Source organism: Ammospiza nelsoni, chromosome 6, assembly GCF_027579445.1.
Source record: "Ammospiza nelsoni isolate bAmmNel1 chromosome 6, bAmmNel1.pri, whole genome shotgun sequence".
Lineage (NCBI taxonomy): Eukaryota > Metazoa > Chordata > Aves > Passeriformes > Passerellidae > Ammospiza > Ammospiza nelsoni.
Window position 1 is genome coordinate 63,397,866 of NC_080638.1, and position 18,264 is coordinate 63,416,129.

General features: G+C 55.2%; 1 protein-coding gene across 1 annotated transcript; it reads right to left on the reverse strand.

The window, feature by feature from the left end:
* Window positions 1-7,190: 7,190 nt before the first annotated feature.
* ARF6 (ADP ribosylation factor 6) lies at window positions 7,191-8,624 on the reverse strand. Its single transcript, XM_059473650.1, has one exon. The coding sequence runs from the start codon at window positions 8,316-8,318 to the stop codon at window positions 7,791-7,793; it is 528 nt and encodes a 175-aa protein (XP_059329633.1). The 5' UTR covers window positions 8,319-8,624; the 3' UTR covers window positions 7,191-7,790.
* Window positions 8,625-18,264: the final 9,640 nt, after the last annotated feature.

Below are 18,264 nucleotides of genomic sequence, written 5' to 3' on the forward strand. Positions count from 1 at the left end.
GTGCTGTGGGTGTGTGGAGCCGTCGCTGCCCACGGGGATATTTAATCTCCGTGAGCCACCTCTCCCTCCCGATCTGCCACCTGCAAGTGCTCCGGCCTGAACCGCAGCTTTGGGAACGGGGCTGCTCCCGAGCTGTCCCGAGCCTCCCCCGCTGCCGAGGTGAACATTGGCAATGCCGGGGAGTTGGCAGATGTTAAACGAGTCCACCGGTGCCGTGCCTCAAACAGCACCTGGATTCCCGGGGGGGTGCTGGGAGGTGGGATGGAGCCCAGGGGGAAGCCCCGAGCCTCCTGTGCAGACACTCCGGCTCTGGGCTTTAATTGCCCGCGGTTAATTGGCAATCCAAGGGAGGAGGAAGCTGCGAGGAGAGACGTCAATTCATAAACCCTCAAGTGTTGGGAAGCTCCAGATTTTCCGAAGGCCCGAAAGCAGCCGGCTGCTGAATAATGCATCAGGCTGCCGAGAAATTGGCCAACACCGGAACCAGTTAATCCACAGATCCCCCTCGGATGCCAGCACTCCTCCAGTGACAACGTGATGAACCAGTTTCACTACTGGGAGCGTTTCCGGGAGCTGCAGAGCCTGGAGAAGGAAGGAGGAGCTGGGGAGCCCCTTCTCCCTCATGGCAGAGCGGGGCTGGGGGACACTGGAATGGGGAGGGGTGAAAAAGTGAGTGTGGCATTAGAGCAGGAGGGTCCTGGCTTTGACCTGGGGGCCTTGGGTCAGGAAAACACACAGGTAACTCCAAACAAAGTGTAAAAGCTGCAGCTCATCCTGGTGAGGAGATGTATCCCCTGCCAAAAATCATCATAATGGCCACGATGAAATGCAAAGCTGGGAAGTTCTGGTGCTGTGGTTAAAAGTGTAAGCTCAGATGCAGGGGAAAACGCAGAGCAGGATTTCTCAGTGAGGCATCAGCCTAACAGGCAGGGCAGGAGCAGATCCTGAGGCTGCAGGCAGTGTTCCTTACAGGAGAACAGACCTCTGCCCTAGTCCCTGCCACATCGCCAGCCCTCCCCAAAGAGGCCAGAGCACTGCAGCCAGCGTGGCCAGGAGCACATCCAAACAGGAGCAGCCCAGGAGCATCAGCAGAGCCTGGATGGTGACCCTGGCTCTCAAATGCCACACACTCAGAATGTTTGGAGGCAAGGGCTGGAGGATTTTGGATTCATTAACGGGTCCAGGGCTGTAAGATGAGCCAGAGATCCAGGGCCAGCTCTTTGGCAGCCATTCAGCTCCTTCCACAGCACCAGGGGCCAGTGGCTTCCACAGCAGCCCTTGCTGAGCTTGGCTCTTCTTCCAGCCAGCAGAGCCAGGGGAGATCATCCCAAACCTTCGTGTCAGGCACCAAGGAGCCACTGAACACACCAACAGTGTCTGTCCTGCTGCTGGCCCTCGCCTCCCTACCCAAATGCTTCAATTTCAGTGCTGATCAGTCATCACAGCCCAAAAAACTCATTCTATTGAAAATACGAGCAGCTCCAGGATATCCAGGATGGAATTTGAACACTCCACAGGCATTCTTTGGAGGCAAAGGTAAAGCCAACTCCCTGCTGGCCTGCCAGAGCTCCCTCTCAGCGGTGTGAGGCGGTGCTGGGGTTGGTTCCAGCCAGGGCAGCAGCCTGAAAGGTGCAAAAACAAGATAGGAAAAGGTTCCTGGAGAGCTGGGTCAGCTCCAGCCTAATCCAGCCCCTGTGGGGAAAGGCATCCTGGCAGATGTTGAGCTAATGGGATAACTGTGGGCACATCCCACTCCAGACCCTGGGAATGCCCAGCCTCGGGGTCCTGCTGCTCCACAGGAGCCCCTTCCTTCCCAGGGGAAATGCACAGATCTCCTCAGGGCAAAAAGAGCAAATCTCAGCAGCACAGGGACTTTGCAATCCCACGTTCCACTCCCAAAGTGCAAAGTCTCCCTTGGAGCAGGCACACAGAGCTGCCCAGTTAGGAGCTGTCAGCACCAGGCATGGAACTCCCAGCCTCCATGGAATGAGCTCCTTCCCCAGGAGCAGCTTTGCAGGAATGGCAGAGGCATTTTGGGGCTGGATTGGTGCTGGGTGCTTCCCTGTGCTCCTCTCTGTCCCCTGCAGTGATGATCCAGGCAGGTGCTTTCCATGGCATGGGAATTGCTGGAGCTCAGCCACACAAAAAGCAATGTGGTCTTGTCAAAAATCCAGAATAATCCTGGGAAATTGCTTCCCTTTTTTCTGAGGTCTCACAGCCCACCCATGTCCTGCTAACTACAGAGGCTGCTTGAGGTTTTCACCTTTTGCCCCCAAAATGTGAAATAAAAGTGTATTCTCACAGGATGGCTCAAGAATCACTGGATTCTTGCAGAATCATTGATTCTTGCAGTGTTTGCTGCAGCTTTCCTCAGGTTTTCATGCCTGGCATTGATGAGAGAGGAAACCTCTCCTCCTGCTCCATCAGAAACTTCAGATGAAGCCAGTGCCTGGGCCATGCATGGAAAATCAGACACGGAATCCATTCTAGGCACAACATGGGGATGATTTTAGGAGCTCACAACACTGTAAAATCCCAGAATGGCTCGAGCAGGGACCTTAAAACTCATCCAGTGCCACACCAGCCATGGGCAGGGACACCTTCCACTGTCCCAGGTGCTCCAAGCCCTGTCCAATCTGGCCTTGGGCACTGCCAGGGATCCAGGGGCAGCCACAGCTGCTCTGGGCACCCTGTGCCAGGGCCTGCCCACCCTCCCAGCCAGGAATTCAGGCTCTTTTCTACACCTTGGCTCCCTCCTCTTCTCTGTTTAACCACCAAGGGAGTTTTCACCGCTGAAAGGCAGCTGGAGCACTGGGATCCTGTACAGATCCAGGAGCTCTGGGTGGCACCCCTGGGGTTTGCTCTCACCTGAAAACTCCCAAGGAAAACAAAGTGTTCTAAGTGCTACCAATTTCCAAGCATCACCAATTTCCATCTCACAGGACACCCATTAAACCCTGCTGAAGCATTTTTCCTAACTAAAGCTGTCTTGGAAGATGCAACTAAAAAACCAGGAACAGAGGAGCGAAGTGCAGCCTCTGGAAGGGAAAACCTGAGGCAGAGCAGGGCCCAGAGCCTGTTCAACCACTGTGAGACTCAGCAGTGAGTCACATCTTGCCTTTTTTCCCCCTCCTTTCTTAAGGAGGCCAGAGATACCTGTTCTTAGGCAAGAGCAGAGCCACTTCCTGGACACCCCATTTCCCGCCTTACAAACCACCCTGCTCAGAGCTGCTGGGCTCTGACTCACCCTGCACCTCCAGAGCTCACACAGCTGCACGTTTGTGCTCTTGGGGGGCTCCCACATTGAAAGGGAGATGGAGTGTGGGGCTCAGCTGGGCCTGAAGCCCTCAGAGCCTTTGCTCAGCCGTAATTCTGACACATGAGCACACACAGGACCTCAAAGAGGAACCGAGCACTCAGCAGGGCTGACACTCACTCACCAACAGCCCCTGGGAGCTGATGCTTCCCCACGAGGCCGGGGGAAACTTTTTACTTGAACTTCCAGAAAGCACCAAAGCTGAGGGGATTTTGGGCTGCCCACAGCGAGCTGTCAGGTTGGACAGATATTAGAGGCAAATCCAAGATAAAAGCACAGCCCTGTGCTAGAGGGAAGTCTGAGTCACAGAGCTCACACCGAGGCTGCTTCCCCATCCACAGCAAGTCCTCTGCTCCTGGCAGTCCCTTCTGTCCCATTCCCAGGGCCCAGTGGGAAGGGACAGCAGTGGGAAGGGACAGCAGTGGGAAGGGACAGCAGTGGGAAGGGACATCACCTCAGCTCCCCAGGCTCTCCCAGCCCTCCCGCCAGCTGCTCCGACAACATTTTTAAAGCGAGACACATTCCTTTGGGAGGACTTGCATTAACAGGGATCATTTCCAATTAGGAATGGTGGGCAGAGCTTTTCCAAGGGCTGTCCATGGGGCCAGGGCCCTGCTGGGGCTGAGTCACGGCGTGCCCCGGGCTCAGCGCGCTGCGATGGGGCGCGATAAGCGCCGGCATTTTGAAATGTGACTCACGGCAGCAGCCACAGAGACACCGGTTCCCCTGCTCCGAGGAGTTTAATTAACTCAGAGAAACTTCATTTACACAGCCACACCCTGCTCTGACAGCCAGGCAGAGCCTGAGCACCCTGCAAGGGGGAGGCTCCTGCACCCCCCGGCTGGATAACCATGGAATCACGGAAGGCTCTGGGCGGGAAGGGAGCTCAAGGCTCGGCTCGTTCCACAGGCAGGGATGCTGCTCGCCGGAGCGGGTAATGGGGCTGCTGAGCGCTCCCAAAGCTCTGCAGCAAGGAGGCAGCTCCAGGGCTGGCCCCTGGCCTGGCACCTGCAGCTGTGCGAGCAGAGCTCTGGCTGTGACCCCAGCCTGTCCCAGGGGATGGCAGCTGTCACAGGATCCGTGTCCCGCTGCTCCCCGGCCCCAGCACCTGCCCAAGTCCTTTTATCAGCTCACTCGAGTCCTACCCAGGCACCAGCGAGTCCCAATGTCACATCTGTCACTGCACAAGCACCCCCAGTCACTCATCAGCCCCTTTGTCCATCCCGTGCTCCACAGCGGCCCGGTGCTGCCCTTCCAGGGAATTTCCTGCTGGAACACGGCTGGACAGCCCCTCCCTGCCCTCACCTTCGAGGCAGGTGGGGCTGGCACCGAGGCTGCAGGGCCCTGACAGTAAAGTTTGCTCAAGTGGGAATATTAAAGCGGCATCTTCCTTTTCCACTTTCTCATCTAATTCTCAAAGGAATTCCAGCCAGGCTTCCAATCTGGGAGATCCAGAACAGAGCCCTCTTTATGCCAGACTCCAGCACCAGATTGCCCCTTTCTGCTTCTCTCATAATTCAATACAAGTAACATACCAGGAGAGCTCCGCTGTATAATTGCTTTATTTTCTGCTTATTAGTTCTTTACCAACACTACAGCCATATTGAGAACACAAAATTCCTGGCAACTTCAGTCAGGGAGATCACAGGCCACAAACTCAGTCACTTGGTCGGACACGATTCAAAACTTACTCCATAAATTCACACGAACACAAATCGATGCACTTGGAATTCCAGACTGGTTTGTTTGGTACAGAATTCCCACTTTTCATCTTACTGACAGCCACTCCCTTGTGCTGAGGTCCAGCTACAGCCTGGAAAGGACGTGTTGGAAGTGAAACCTGTGGGGTTGTGTTGGGTGGCCACGGCCGTTTATTTCGGACGGCTCTGCCACGCCTTCCAGTAACTTTTTCTCCCCCATCTCTTCCTCCCCACTCCCCCCCCACCCAAAAAAAATTTTTTTAAAAAATCCAGAAGCAAAAGCAATTTCCTTTCACCTACAAAAAACAGAATTACAAAGTTACTTCTAAGGGGATACAAAATTGCAAAATCAACTTAATGCAAAGGCTGCCCCAGCGCTTGGAAACACAGGAAACCAACTCAGACAAAAAATGAAGGTATTGAAGTTTTCATGTTGATTGAGAATAGGTTTAAGAAAGTTCAAGAACCATTACTAGAGCTTCAAGTTTTCCAGTTTAGGCATTTACTTTGTGCTTGGCTATTTTATTGATGCTCCAGAAGAAAACAGTAACCATATTGTTGTAATTTGAAGTTTTTATACCACCACACTGTTCATTAAGTTACAGCAACAGGAAAAGAAAAAGAAAAGCTAGAAAATAGAGCAATGATATTCCAATGGCAAAAAGCCTTGGATTAAAATAAACTAATCTCACTTCCTCTTCTTTAGGGCTGAGATGGAAGAGTTTTTCTACATTAAGCTTCTGCAGACTCTCTACAATTCACAAAGTCCATCAATGCTCTATCTTCTAGCACCAAGAACCCATCCAGTCCCATTTGCAACCCACATCCAGAAAAGTCTTTCTTTTTTGGAACCACACTCTAAAAGGACTTTGAAGTGCTCCAAAGCATTGGATTTCAGAAGTGAATTCAGGATTTTTATCTTCCCATACATCTTTGGTAAGAGCTCCATGTACAAGGTACTCAGCATGCAGAGTCACCACTGCAGCAATGTAGTGTAATGCCCCCAATTCCATGTAAAACTTAGATTCTTGAAAAGAAAACACAATTAAGGAAAAAATGGAAAATAAAAGCCATTTTCTTCTGGTTTTGTAGCATACATTCCTAGAATTCCCCAACGGAGTTTTAACTCCTTGAGGAAATCTGAAGTTAATCCTTAAGGCTGAATAAGAACCAGCTGCTTTAACAGTTTGTGCACCCAGCGTTAATTAATACTTGATTGAGTTTTTATGCAAATACTCGCTCTGGGTGGGGTTTTTGATTGGCCAGCCCCAGCTGCAGGCTGTGACATGGCTAACGAGCTGCTCTGCCCTTTAAGAACTAATTATGGAAGTTTACATTCAGCGTCGATTCTCCCTGTCTCTCCCCTCCCCGCTCTCAGGAGCAGTTCCTCAGCGGGCCTCGGACACCCGACACAGCTCCCTGTGCTCCAGCAGCCCCGGACACGGCAGCAGCTCAGGCCGGCCTTGGAAAACCAAAGCCAGCCGCGATTTCCTCAAAATGGCCCTTCCCGATGTCAGAAACGCCGGGCTCGAGCAGAGCTCGGCTCGGAACGCGCCCCTCCGCAAGGCTCCAGCATGGAAAAAGAACAATAATAACAGCAACAACAATTTCCTTCTGGCTGTTGGAAACAAACAGGAATCCTTTCAAGGTTTAGGTGTCTCCAGCTGCCTTGAGATGGAAGCGAGAGGCAAGTCAGAGCTGGACTTTTGCCAAAACATCTGATTTAAAGTCAAACTCATTGCAACATTTTATTGCTGCATCTGCTGGAAAGAGCCCCGGCCCGAGGAGCGACACCAAGGAGTACAAAACTGCAACTAAACCTCATTAAAGACAAAAAACCTGCCCGGTGCCTGCCCTGGAACTACAGCACCGCTCATGCCTGGTTTGCTGTGTGGTGTGGGGAGCTGGTTTTGCATCCCTCCTCATGCATGATGTATGGGTCAGAACTTCCCAGCTGGCATTCCAAAGCAGCTCTTACATTTCCCAGCGCCCGACACGCACTTTGAACACGTTACAGTGGAATTCCCACTCTGTGCCACTGCAGGCAAGAGTCCCCCTCGTTAGCCTGAGCCGTGGAGCCAGACTGAGTCACTGTTTAGTTACAGATTAACAGAACTTTTTTTTTCTTAGAAAAAAAAAAAAAAAAGTCCTTAATATAAAAAGACAGACTGCAGTTTGATTTTAAGCAACAATTTTCAGTTTACTAGATGAAGTCGACCTAGCAACATATCCTGCAAGAATGCAAAAAAGTAGCAATCTACAGCAAAGTGAGAGAAGAGAGAGAAAAAAAAATATATATAATCAAAAAAGTAGACCCAGAAAGCATACACTGAAAATGGACCCCCTCCCCCAACACCCCCCAAAATAATCAAACCAGCAAAGGGCTAACGAGAGGAAAAAGGAAAAAAAAAAAAAAAAAACCAAAAAAAAGTTACTTAGCAAGTCTATAATGTGTCCTTCCCCTGTTTGCTGGAAGTCTGCCATAGCATCTAGTGCCTGTGTTCGTGTCACATTCGGAGGTTAGAGCATCCTAACGCCAAGCAGGAGGAGTTAGAACAGGAATCCAGCCAAGGGTGCAGGAGGAAAGGGTGGCAACTGGAGAAAGGTGATCATAATCCTATGGATGCGGTTTTGTTTTTACTTTTCAGTAGAGAATCATTCTTCTGGAAAGCCACGTGGGTTATTTTAATTTTTTTTGTTTCTTTTTTTTTTTTTTGTTTAATTTTTTTTTTTTGTTTCTTTAATTCTTTGTAGACTAAATAGTTCCTCTCCCATTAGGATTTATAATTGGACGTTAACCACGTCAGCCCTTCGTAGAGTCCATCCCCCGTCGTGGCACAGGAGGGCTGCACATACCAATTCCTATCCCTGATCCGGGTCAGGCCCAGTTTCTCCTGGATCTCGTGGGGTTTCATGGCGTCGGGCAGGTCCTGCTTGTTGGCGAAGATGAGGATGATGGCGTCCCGCATCTCCCGGTCGTTGATGATGCGGTGCAGCTCCTGCCGCGCCTCGTCGATGCGGTCGCGGTCGGCGCAGTCCACCACGAAGATGAGCCCCTGCGTGCCCGTGTAGTAGTGCCGCCACAGGGGCCGGATCTTGTCCTGGCCGCCCACGTCCCACACGTTGAACTTGACGTTCTTGTAGGTGACGGTCTCCACGTTGAAGCCCACGGTGGGGATGGTGGTCACCGACTGGCCCAGCTTCAGCTTGTACAGGATCGTGGTCTTGCCGGCCGCGTCCAGCCCCAGCATCAGGATCCGCATCTCCTTGTTCCCGAAGATCTTGGACAGCACCTTGCCCATCTCGGCGGCATCCAAGGGAGGGCGAGAGGGCGAGCGCCGGCCCGGCGGGGAAGGGCGGGCGGGGCTCAGCGCGGGCCGCGCATGGGGCGGCGGGGAGGCGGCTCCGCTGCTCCGCCGGGCCCGCGGCGGCGGCTCCGCCCGCTCCTGCCTGGGCTCCCGCCGCGGCGCCTCAGCTCATGGGTGCCGGCGCGGCGGCGGCGGGAGGGTCCCGAGGCCCGGGGAGCGCCGTGCAGCGCCGGCAGCGGCCGCGATGGCCCGGGAGCGTCCCGGCCGTACCTGAGGGCCCCGCGCGCCGCTCCCTCCGCCCGCGCCGCCGGAAAGGGGCCGCGCGCGCCCGCGCCCGCTTCCGCCCCGCCGCCGCCCCGCGCATGCGCCCGCGCGCGCCCCGCCACGCCCCGCCGCGGCCCCGCCCCCCTTCCGCCCGCTCCTTCCCGCCCGCCCCGCGCGCCTGCGCCGCCGCCGCCGCCCCGCCCCCGGGGGCTCCGAGGGGGGGGCGGGGCCTCGGCGCTGATTGGACGGGGCGGGGCGGCGCGCGCGCCGCGCGCGGAGGGGGCGGGGCCGCGGTGGGGAGAGGCGCCACGCGATCGCGCGTCAGCGCGGGGCGCGCGCGGGGCGCGTCTTAAAGGGGCAGCACCGGAGGGGGACCGGGTGGGAGCGGCCCCGGGACCGAGCGATAAACCTGCCCCGGGACGGGCGGTGTGCGCGGCGGGCACGGGGAGCCCCCGGCACGGGTGCCCGGCGAGGCTGTCCCCGGGTCCCCGGCAGGGTCCGAGGGTGCGCTGGGAGCGGCCGGGGCAGAGGGAGGTGTCCCTGCCGTGGGCCGGGCCGTGAGGGCCCTTCCACCCCGCCGGCCGTGATTCAGCGCTGCCTCAGCGGGGCCGTGACTCCTCCTTGTCCCGGGTCCCTCCCCGCGATCCCGACGGGTGAAACTCCGTGGATCAGCGCCCGGGACAGCCCGCGGCGGCCGGGCCCGGCCCTGCCCTGTGCCCGGAGCTGTGCCCCGGCACGCCCGGCCCGGATCGCGGCTCTGCACGCACACGCCGGGCCGGTCCCGCCGCCCGGCCCTGCCCGCACCCCGCCCCGGGGCCGTGCCGGGGACCGGGACACGGGGGCGCTGCCAGGGCCACGGGAACGGTGCCAGGGCCACGGGAACGGTGCCAGCCGCTCCTCCGGGCCGGGCTCGGGTGCCCACCCGGGTCCTGTGGGTGCCCCCCTGTGTCCGTGGCTGCTCCTGAGTTCGGGCAGTGAATGGCGGAAACGGCACCTGGAGCGCAAACCCCACAAAACCAGAGAATCCCAGACCGGTCCGGGTTGGAAGGGACCTTACAGCCCATCCCCTTCCCCCCCTGCCATGGGCAGGGACACCCAGGGACACCTCCCATGGGGATGTCCTTGGTCACTTTGGGGTCTCCTCCGGGGGAGCACGGTGTGCATTCATCCCCTTGAGGCTGTGTAGGATTGACTTCACTCTATCTTCCCATTCCCTTCAAAACCACCAAACTGAATTGATTCCTGTGGCTGATGTCCTGGTACATGGAAAGCAATCCCTCTTGGAGCTGCCAAGGGAATGCTTTGGTGTCTTTAGGAGAACAGGAGGTTTCCTAAATTGCAGAATTATTAAGGGATCAATTAATAAGGGATCTTCTCTCTGGTGAGCAGGGACAGGAAGGGCTGGAGCTGTGCAGGGAGAAAGGGAAAGGTTTTTCCCCTGTAGGGCCAGAGGTTGGATCCATGATCCTTGGGGTCCCTTCCAGCTCAGGATTTTCCATGGTTCTGTGGTGTCAGGAGGAGTTTTTGAGGAAGGCTTTGCCCTTTCCTGCAGCCGGCCAAGAGGGAGGATGCCAAGGCAAACATTTAATCCCTGACCCCTCCTGTGAGAGGCTGTGCCAGGGCATGGCCTGCTGACCCCAGGGCTCAGGAGTGTCCCTGCCTGGCCCGGCACTGCCAGAGTTCACCTCTGCTGATTAAACCAGCAGATAATGCTGCTAATTATCACCCTGGGTTGGGATTTCCAGCCAGCCCTGATCCCGCTGGATGGAGCTGGCTCAGTCTCCTCTCTCACTAGCACGGCATATTTATCTAAACAGAGAGCTGAATACTTGCAGGGCTAAAATTACCACCAGGCTGTGGACGCTGGTGGGTTTCCACTCAGCTTTGCTCAGCGTGAGCATTTCTGTGCTGCTGGGTTCATTCAGTCAGGCAGCACAAGGCCAAAGGGTTGCAACAGCAGAGAAAGGTGATGGCAGGAGCTCTGAGGTCCTTCCTTGGCCCTGAGCTGGAATCTGAGTTCTTCCCTCAGCCTCGGAGCAGCTTTTTGTGCTGCCAGGAAATGACTTTTGGTGCTTTTGTTCTGACAGTGCAGGGCGTTGAGGGGAGGGTGTGACAGTGCTGAGGTTGTTCTGCTTTCTCTGTAAGATCTGAGAGGCTCCTTTGGGGCTCTCTCCAGGACCAGCAGGTGAGGAGCGTGGATCTCAGGGATGAGGTGAGAATAAAGCACAGGTGCTGGAGCACAGGGTGGGCTCTGGGGGCTGTGTCACCCCCTCAGGGTACCACGAAACCCCATGGAAGGAGCGGCTGCAGGGTGGGGAAGTTCCCTTTCCATCATCTGCTCCCACTTTGCACCCAGCCCTGCTGTTCTTCAGGTCTCTCCTCTTGAATCTTGGCTTTGTTTGCTTTGTTGGAAACTGCATTGTCCATCATCCCTGGGGATTGGGTGCAAACAGGGCTTGGCCTGCTTTGGCTTTGCCCATTTCACCTGGCAAACAGCTTTTCTGAGCTCCTTCTGTCCTTTCCCTCCTGGAGAAGGATGGGACCTGTGCAGCACCTGCCAGAGCTGCTCCTGCCCTGGAGCCCTGTGGAGATTGGGCCCTCCCAGTGCCCCTGCCCCACTCCCTGTTATCCCTCTGCCTGCTAACAATGCCTCAGGTTCAGCTTTTCTATTTTTCACATTCTGTGCTGCTTTAGTGTGAGGGTCTGGGCTCCATGTCAGGGGATGGTTCTGATGAGGTGCAGTTCTGAGCTCTGTGCACAGAGCAGGGAGACAAAACAATTCCTGCTCCAGCTGGGCACCAAGGACAAATGATCCAAATCTCAGCCCAGGAGCACAAACCCCGTGGGCTGGAGAGAGAAAAACAAGCAGGGTGGGACTGCAGGGGCTAAAGCTGGAATGGGACAATGAACTGCAAGGTGCAAATGGAGCAGAACTGATCCCAGGGACAGAGCCCGTGCCCGGCCGTGCATTTTGGGGCCATTTTGGTTGATCTTGGGTGCAGCCCTGGCTGGGCTCTGGTGCTGCCCAAGGTGGATCCATGGAGGAGATGCTTTGAATGAATCCCTGCTTTATTCTGGAGCTCCATCCAGCCTCTGCTCTGGGGCAGCCTGCACAGGGCATCTCAATCCTTTCCCAGGTTCCCTGGCAGGGCCTGTGGCTCAGTTGAGCTGCTCTGGGCTCTGGTTGCAGCTTCTGCCTCTGGGTGACACTGGGAGCACCCAAACCTGATCTTCCATGATCATCCACAGCTCCAGACCTGCCAGAGGGGAATGATGAGCTGCCCTGCTTCCCCAGAAACCCCACACTGATGGGGGGATGTGGTTCTGTGCCCTGTCAGCTCGGGTTGAAGGGACCACAGTGGGGTCACCTGGTGCCACCTCCCTGCTCCAGGATCGTGCCCAGCTGGTTCTGGAATGTCTCCAGCACTGGTGACTCCTCTCTGGGCAGTCTGTTCCAGTGCCTGCTCACTGCACAGGACCAAGCTCTTCCTCAGAAGAGGAATGGGATTCACTCCAATGCTTTCCCACCTGTGCTGGGATTCATTCCCAAGGATCCTCCCTGCCCTTCAGGAAAACTTCCCAAGCTCACCGGGGGAAGATTTGCCCTGGCCTGGGTGTGCTTTTAAAGGAAATATCCCTGCTCTTGAGGAGCACAGATAGCAAGGAGACATTTGAGCACTCAGCACTTTGGGGAGTTAAGATCTGGAATCAGTCACTGATGAACTCAGTGCAGTCAGCCCTCAGCTCAGTTCCCAGTCCCACAGGGAATGGGAGAAGCTGGGGACAGAGCACCACCGACTTGTGGAACCTTTCAGTGGAGTCCTGGTGCTTTCCGTGAGTGCACAGGAAGGAGAGTAAACAGGAAGCAAATGGAAATAACTTCAGAAAAGTAAAAAAAGGCTTTGCTGTCTGAGGGATCCCACTGCTGTGTCCCTGCTGAGCCTCTGGGAGAGCACAGCCTTTAAAATGGGAATTTGTTTGGAAAACAGGCCCTTATGTTTAAGATGAGGTGGAAATTTGTCAGCACAGATGAAGTGTGATGGTCTGAGCAAAGCAGGTTCTTCCCCTCAGGATGGATATAAATCTGAATTTATTTACAGATGGGCTGTGACACCCTCAGGGAAAGGAATGCACCTCTGGGCACTGTCTGCTCCTCATAGCTCAGCCTGACCCTGCTGGCTGATTTTCAAGGTAAAATACACCAAAAACCACACTCAAAGTACCCAAATATGTTCTAAATTACCTGGAAAACGTGAGCTCTTAGGACAGGTTCAGTTTCACACCCCTGCTCGAGAATTAAAACCCTTCTCAGGTCCTTGGCAACTCCCAGTGAGTTACTGGGTAGCCTGCAGGAGTTAAATATTTTAAAAGTGAGTTAAATATTTTAAAAGTGAGTTAAATGTTTCAAAAGCAAGCTGAATGTTTTAAAAGTGGGTTAAATGTTTCAAAACTAAGTTGAATGTTTTAAAAGCCAGATGAGTGTTTTAACAGCCAGCACTGGCTGATGCTGTGGCAGTGGATGGGGTGTCCCTGTACCTGCTGAGGATTTACAGCCCAGAGGGTAAAAAGCAATCATGGTTATAAAGTGATTAAGGGTTACAGCCTGGGAGAAGGGCAGCAGATACCTGTGGGACCTTGTGGTGCCTCAGCTGGGCCTGGCTGCTCCTTATCTTTCCTTATCTTTCCTGATCCAGAAGGAACCCATGGACAGAATTCCTGGGCAGTGCAGGTACCAAGGTTTGCATTTATTGTTTTCCATGGATTTGCACGCTGTGGTTCCGTGTTCTGCCCTCCAGCAGGGGTCCAGGTGCTGTCACAGCAATGTGAAACACCAGATTAACCAAGCCTTGAGGAAACTGATGCTCATCAATCGGAGAATTTTTATCTCTTTGAATATAAATCAAATTCCAGTCAGGTCAAACCTGTTTTGATGGGGTGCAGCCCATCTTTCCCTGCTTCCCTCTTGACAGAGATGGGAAAAGCCTTTGTTCACTGATCCTTCAAAGACCTTTGTGGCTTTCCAAGGAAGGAAAAGGGAATATAATAACAGCTCTGGCTTTAGTATCTGTGTAAGATAATTCTCCTGTTGTGAAAACAAATGACATCCTCGATACAACAATGGCATTCCAGGGGCAGATTTGTCATGGAGATATGTGACACAATGGGCCGAGTGTCCTGTGCCGGGGTGAGTCAGGGAGAGAAGCCTTTCCCAGAGCACTTGGCCCTGCTCCTGCCTCCCTGTGGGCAGAGAGGGGTGGGGATGGTTCCCATGGGTGGCTCGGCCCTGTTTCCTGTGATTTGGGTGCAGCAGCAGCTGGGATTGGCAGGGAGCTGAACTGAAACCTCCAAAGGTGTGTGAGCTACAGGCAGTGGTGTCAGAAACACCCCTGGACCTTCCCATCCTGTCAGGGAGTGAAGATAGGAAGGGGTGTTGGGGAAAATGGGAATTTGTTTGGAAAGACAGGCCGTTATTTTTAAGAGAGCAACTTAAGCCTCTGTGAGGTGGGAATTTGTCACCACAGATGAAATTTGAGTGAGCAAAAAACACCCTGACTGCAGCAGGTCTCTGTGAGCCCCTGTGTGCTGAAATGATGCCTTGAGGATCCTGAGGAACCAATAAAATCCCACAGGTATCATCAGGAAAATCTCTGTCCTGGTCTCCAGCCCCCTGTGGAAGTGGGGAAGAAATCCTCAGAGCCCCTGGCAGGGCCTGAAGGGCTCCAGGAGAGCTGCAGAGGGACTGGGGACAAGGGATGGAGGGACAGGAGCCAGGGAATGGCTCCCAGTGCCAGAGGGCAGGGATGGGTGGGATGTTAGGAACTGGGAATTCTTTATTCAGAGGGTGGTGAGATATTGCAAACAGGTTTTTAATATATAAATCTACTCCCTGTAACCACCCTCAGGGAAAGAAATGCACCTATGGGCACTGTCTACTCCATATAGCCCAGTCTTACACTGCTGATTGATTTTCAAGGTAAAATATCTCATAAAAAGCACTGAAAAAAAGCACAGTGTGATGCCCCAGGGTCCCTGGCAGTGCCCAAGGCCAGGCTGGACACTGGAGCCTGGGACAATGGGAGGTGTCCCTGCCCATGGAAAGGGGGTGGAATGGGATGGGATTTAAGCTCTCTTTCCATACAAATCATTCAGAGATCCTGTGATTCCAGAATATTTAGGGTTTGTAATATATCTTAAGTACATCCAAATGTCCTACAGGTGCTATTGTCCAAGCTGGCTCCTCCTTCCCCAGGGTGTTCTCAGGAGCAGAGGGAGGAAATGAAGAAGGGGGGGTGGATAATGCCTGACCAAACCTTCACATGCCAGAATCCTGGATCACCACCGTGGCAGCACCAGCCTGACAAATCCTGAAACCTTAACAAGAGGAATAATTTGAGGCCCATGGTGGGATTTTGGGGTGTCCTGTGCAGGGCCAGGAGCTGGAAATCACAGTCAGGGGTGCCTGGATGTGTCCAGTGTTATTTCTGTGGGGATGCTTTGCCTTTCTCCCCTGTTTGTGCATGCCAGGCCCCCCTCTCCTCATGCCTTGACCCCTAAATCATCCTAATGCCTTTAGCCCAAACTCCAGCTGTCACCAACAGCTCTTCCTTAAGGAGATAAAAAGAGCCCAGAACAAGGTCTGGGATCTCTCCCTGCAGCCCTGACACCCTTAATGCTTCAGGCTTGTGCAGCACTGGGGAAAATCTGATTTTCCTTCTGGGAGATGGGATTGCCCTGTGGACTTTAGCCCTGGACTTTGCCCCAGTAGCTCGGGAGGGGCTGGAGGAAGTGCTCAGACACCTCGGAGAGGATCTGGCAGGGCGGGAGGTGTGGCCCTGCCTGGGCAGGACACCCTTGCCTTGACCTCTGCGCTGGAGAAACACAATTCCATGAGGAATCCATGGGAATCCATGAGAAACACAAATCCATGGAGGAGAGGGAGCAGCCAGTTATTCCCATGGGATATCTGGGACAGGACACTTTGACAGAGGCAAAACACAGAGTTCAGATAAAAACCCTCAGTGAACGAGTTCCTAAGCAGCAGGGAATGGATAACAGGGAATGAGTTCCCTGTCGTGGCAGGGAATGGATAAACGCAGGGAGCTCCTGAATTTTATTCCCTGCCTTAAGTTTTTGTTATTTTTTTAGCCTTTGCTGGGAATCCTTCAGCTCATTACACCTGCAGGGAGCAGGCTGCCCCTCAGACATTCTGCAAATCCTCCTGAGCTCTCTCTGAGTGCATCCCAGAGCAGGACCACCAACTTCAATTTTCAGCCTACACCAGCACAACCTGCCCTGTCTAAACCCAAGCATTGTGCTGGCTGCTCACTTGAAGAGCTAAATTCTGCTCCCCGTGCCTGCTGCAGCCCCGAGGAGCCGCTCCAGGGCTGACGGGGAGCGCGGGCAGCGCCGGGAGCAGCCGGGCACGGTGGCTTGTGCCTGTAATCCAAGCTCCGGGGAGGCTGAGGCTGGCGGACCGCTGAGCCCGGGGGTTCTGGGCTGCCGTGCGCTGTGCCGAGCGGGCGTCCAAGCTAAGGCCGGCATCGATATGGTGGCCCTGGGGGAGCCGGGGGCCACCAGGTCGCCTAAGGAGGGGTGAACCGGCCCAGGTCGGAGACGGAGCAGGTCAAAGCTCCCGTGGCGGTCAGTAGCGGGACCGCGCCTGTGAACAGAGCCTGCAGCGCAGCCCGGGTGACACGACGGGACCCAGCCTCTTTTGGCACCTCATCCCCTGGCCCCAGCCCATTTTGGCACCTCATCCCCTGGCCCCAGCCCATTTTGGCACCTCATCCCCTGGCCCCAGCCCATTTTGGCATCTCCCCTCGGCCCCAGCCCCTTTGTCAGCTCTCCGCGCCGCGGAGCAGCCACATAGGAGGGAAAAGTAAGGGTGCTACCAGGGATGCTCCTCCTCCTCCTCCTGCTCCTCCTCCTCCTGCTGAAGATGCCGCGCCTGCCTCGCCCACCCAGGCGTGCTCAGGTTTTGGTGGGATGTGTTGGGATCCCAGCAGATGTGATGGAAACCTGGGGAATGCCGGGTTCCTGTGCCGGCCAGCAGGAATTCCCGTCGTGTTTCTGGCTGCGAGTCAGTTCCACCCGTCCCTCACGGGCTGGGGAAGCTCGCAGGAGCCTCTCATCACTCTGCTCCAGCGGTATGCCCTGTCACAGCCCATCGGTGTCCTCCTCTGAGCTCTACACTCTCAGGAAAACACTGGCAAATCGGGAAGTTTTGCTCCAGGAGTTGTTTTTCAAAGCAGGACATCCCCGGTGTGCTCTGTCCGGAGCTGGGTCAGAGACAGCTCCAGGTTGTCCCTGACTCGGCTCAGAATGAGAACAGCACCAGGGTGTGCCTGCTCTGGCTGCCAGTGGGGGACTGGGCTTCCTCAGCAGCTCAAACCTCCTCCAAAACCATTCCAGGCGCTTTGGAACACAAAGCAGAGGGAGCTCAAGGACGTTCCCTCGGTTCCCCACTGCCACTGTGTGGCCAGGCAGAGCTCGCACAGCGCGGGTGGCAGCAATCTGCAGAAAGGATGGATCTGGTGGTTGTGGGATCCGAGTGCTGAGGTTGGGATTTTGGGCTGCAGTTGTTGTGCTGGTGGAAGTTCAGTGTGGATTTGGTGCTCCTGAGGATATGGTGATCCTAAATCCCACCGTGAGTCTCTGGGAACCATGCCCAAAACGTGTGAGAAATGAAGTTTGTGCTAAGGATGGGGAGGGGGAGCTCTGTCCTTGGCCTGGATGCTTCCTCAGCAGGGAAAACTGAGGTGTGTGCTGGGGATGGAGGGAGAGGGGGAAAGGGGAAAGAGGATGGGGAAGGAGAAGGGGTAAGGATGGGAAGAAGGGGAAAGGGTAAGGAAAGATGGGGAAGAAGGTGATAGCGGGAAAGGGGAAGGAGAAAGGAGAGGAGGGAGAATGGGAAAGGATAAGAAGAAGGGGGAAGAAAGGGAATGGGAAGGGAAATTGAGAAAGAAAAGGAGGAAGAGAAAGGAGGAGAAAGGAAGGAGGAATGGGAAGGGGGAAAGAAAAAGGGGAAAGGGGAAGGGAGGAGAAGGGGGAAAAGGATAAAGGGAAGGAAGGAGAAGAATGAGGGGGAAGAAGAGAAGGAGGATAAGGAAATTAAGGAGAATAAAAAGGAAACAGAGGAAGACGAGAAGGCGGAGAAGAAGAAGGTGAAAGAGGAGGAGAAGGAGACGAGGACGAGAAGGAGGAGGAGCAGGACAAACATGAGGGAGGAGCGGGATAGCAGAGGCAGCAGGAGGAGGATCGGGAGGCGGAGCAGCAGCAGGAGGAGGAGCAGGAGGAGGAGCAGGAGGAGGATCGGGAGCACCAGGAGGCGGGCCGGGGCGGAGCGGGGCGGCTCCACACAAACCGTACCGCTGTCGGAGCGGGCTGCGAGCGCCGGGCGCGGTGGCGCGTGCCTGTAATCCCAGCTGCCGGGGAGGCTGAGCCCGACGGATCGCTTGAGCCCAGGAGTTCTGGGCTGCCGTGCGCTGTGCCGAGCGGGCGTCCAAGCTAAGGCCGCCATCAATATGGTGACCCGCGGGGAGCTGCGGGACACCAGGTTGACTAAGGAGGGGTGAACCGGCCCAGGTCGGAGACGGAGCAGGTCAAAGCTCCCGTGGCGGTCAGTAGCGGGATCGCGCCTGTGAATAGCCACGCCAGCGTAGCCTGGGCAATACAG

Bases quoted from the DNA above. Each gene is read 5' to 3' on its own strand.
- ARF6 (XM_059473650.1), bottom strand. From the start codon at position 8,318: ATGGGCAAGGTGCTGTCCAAGATCTTCGGGAACAAGGAGATGCGGATC.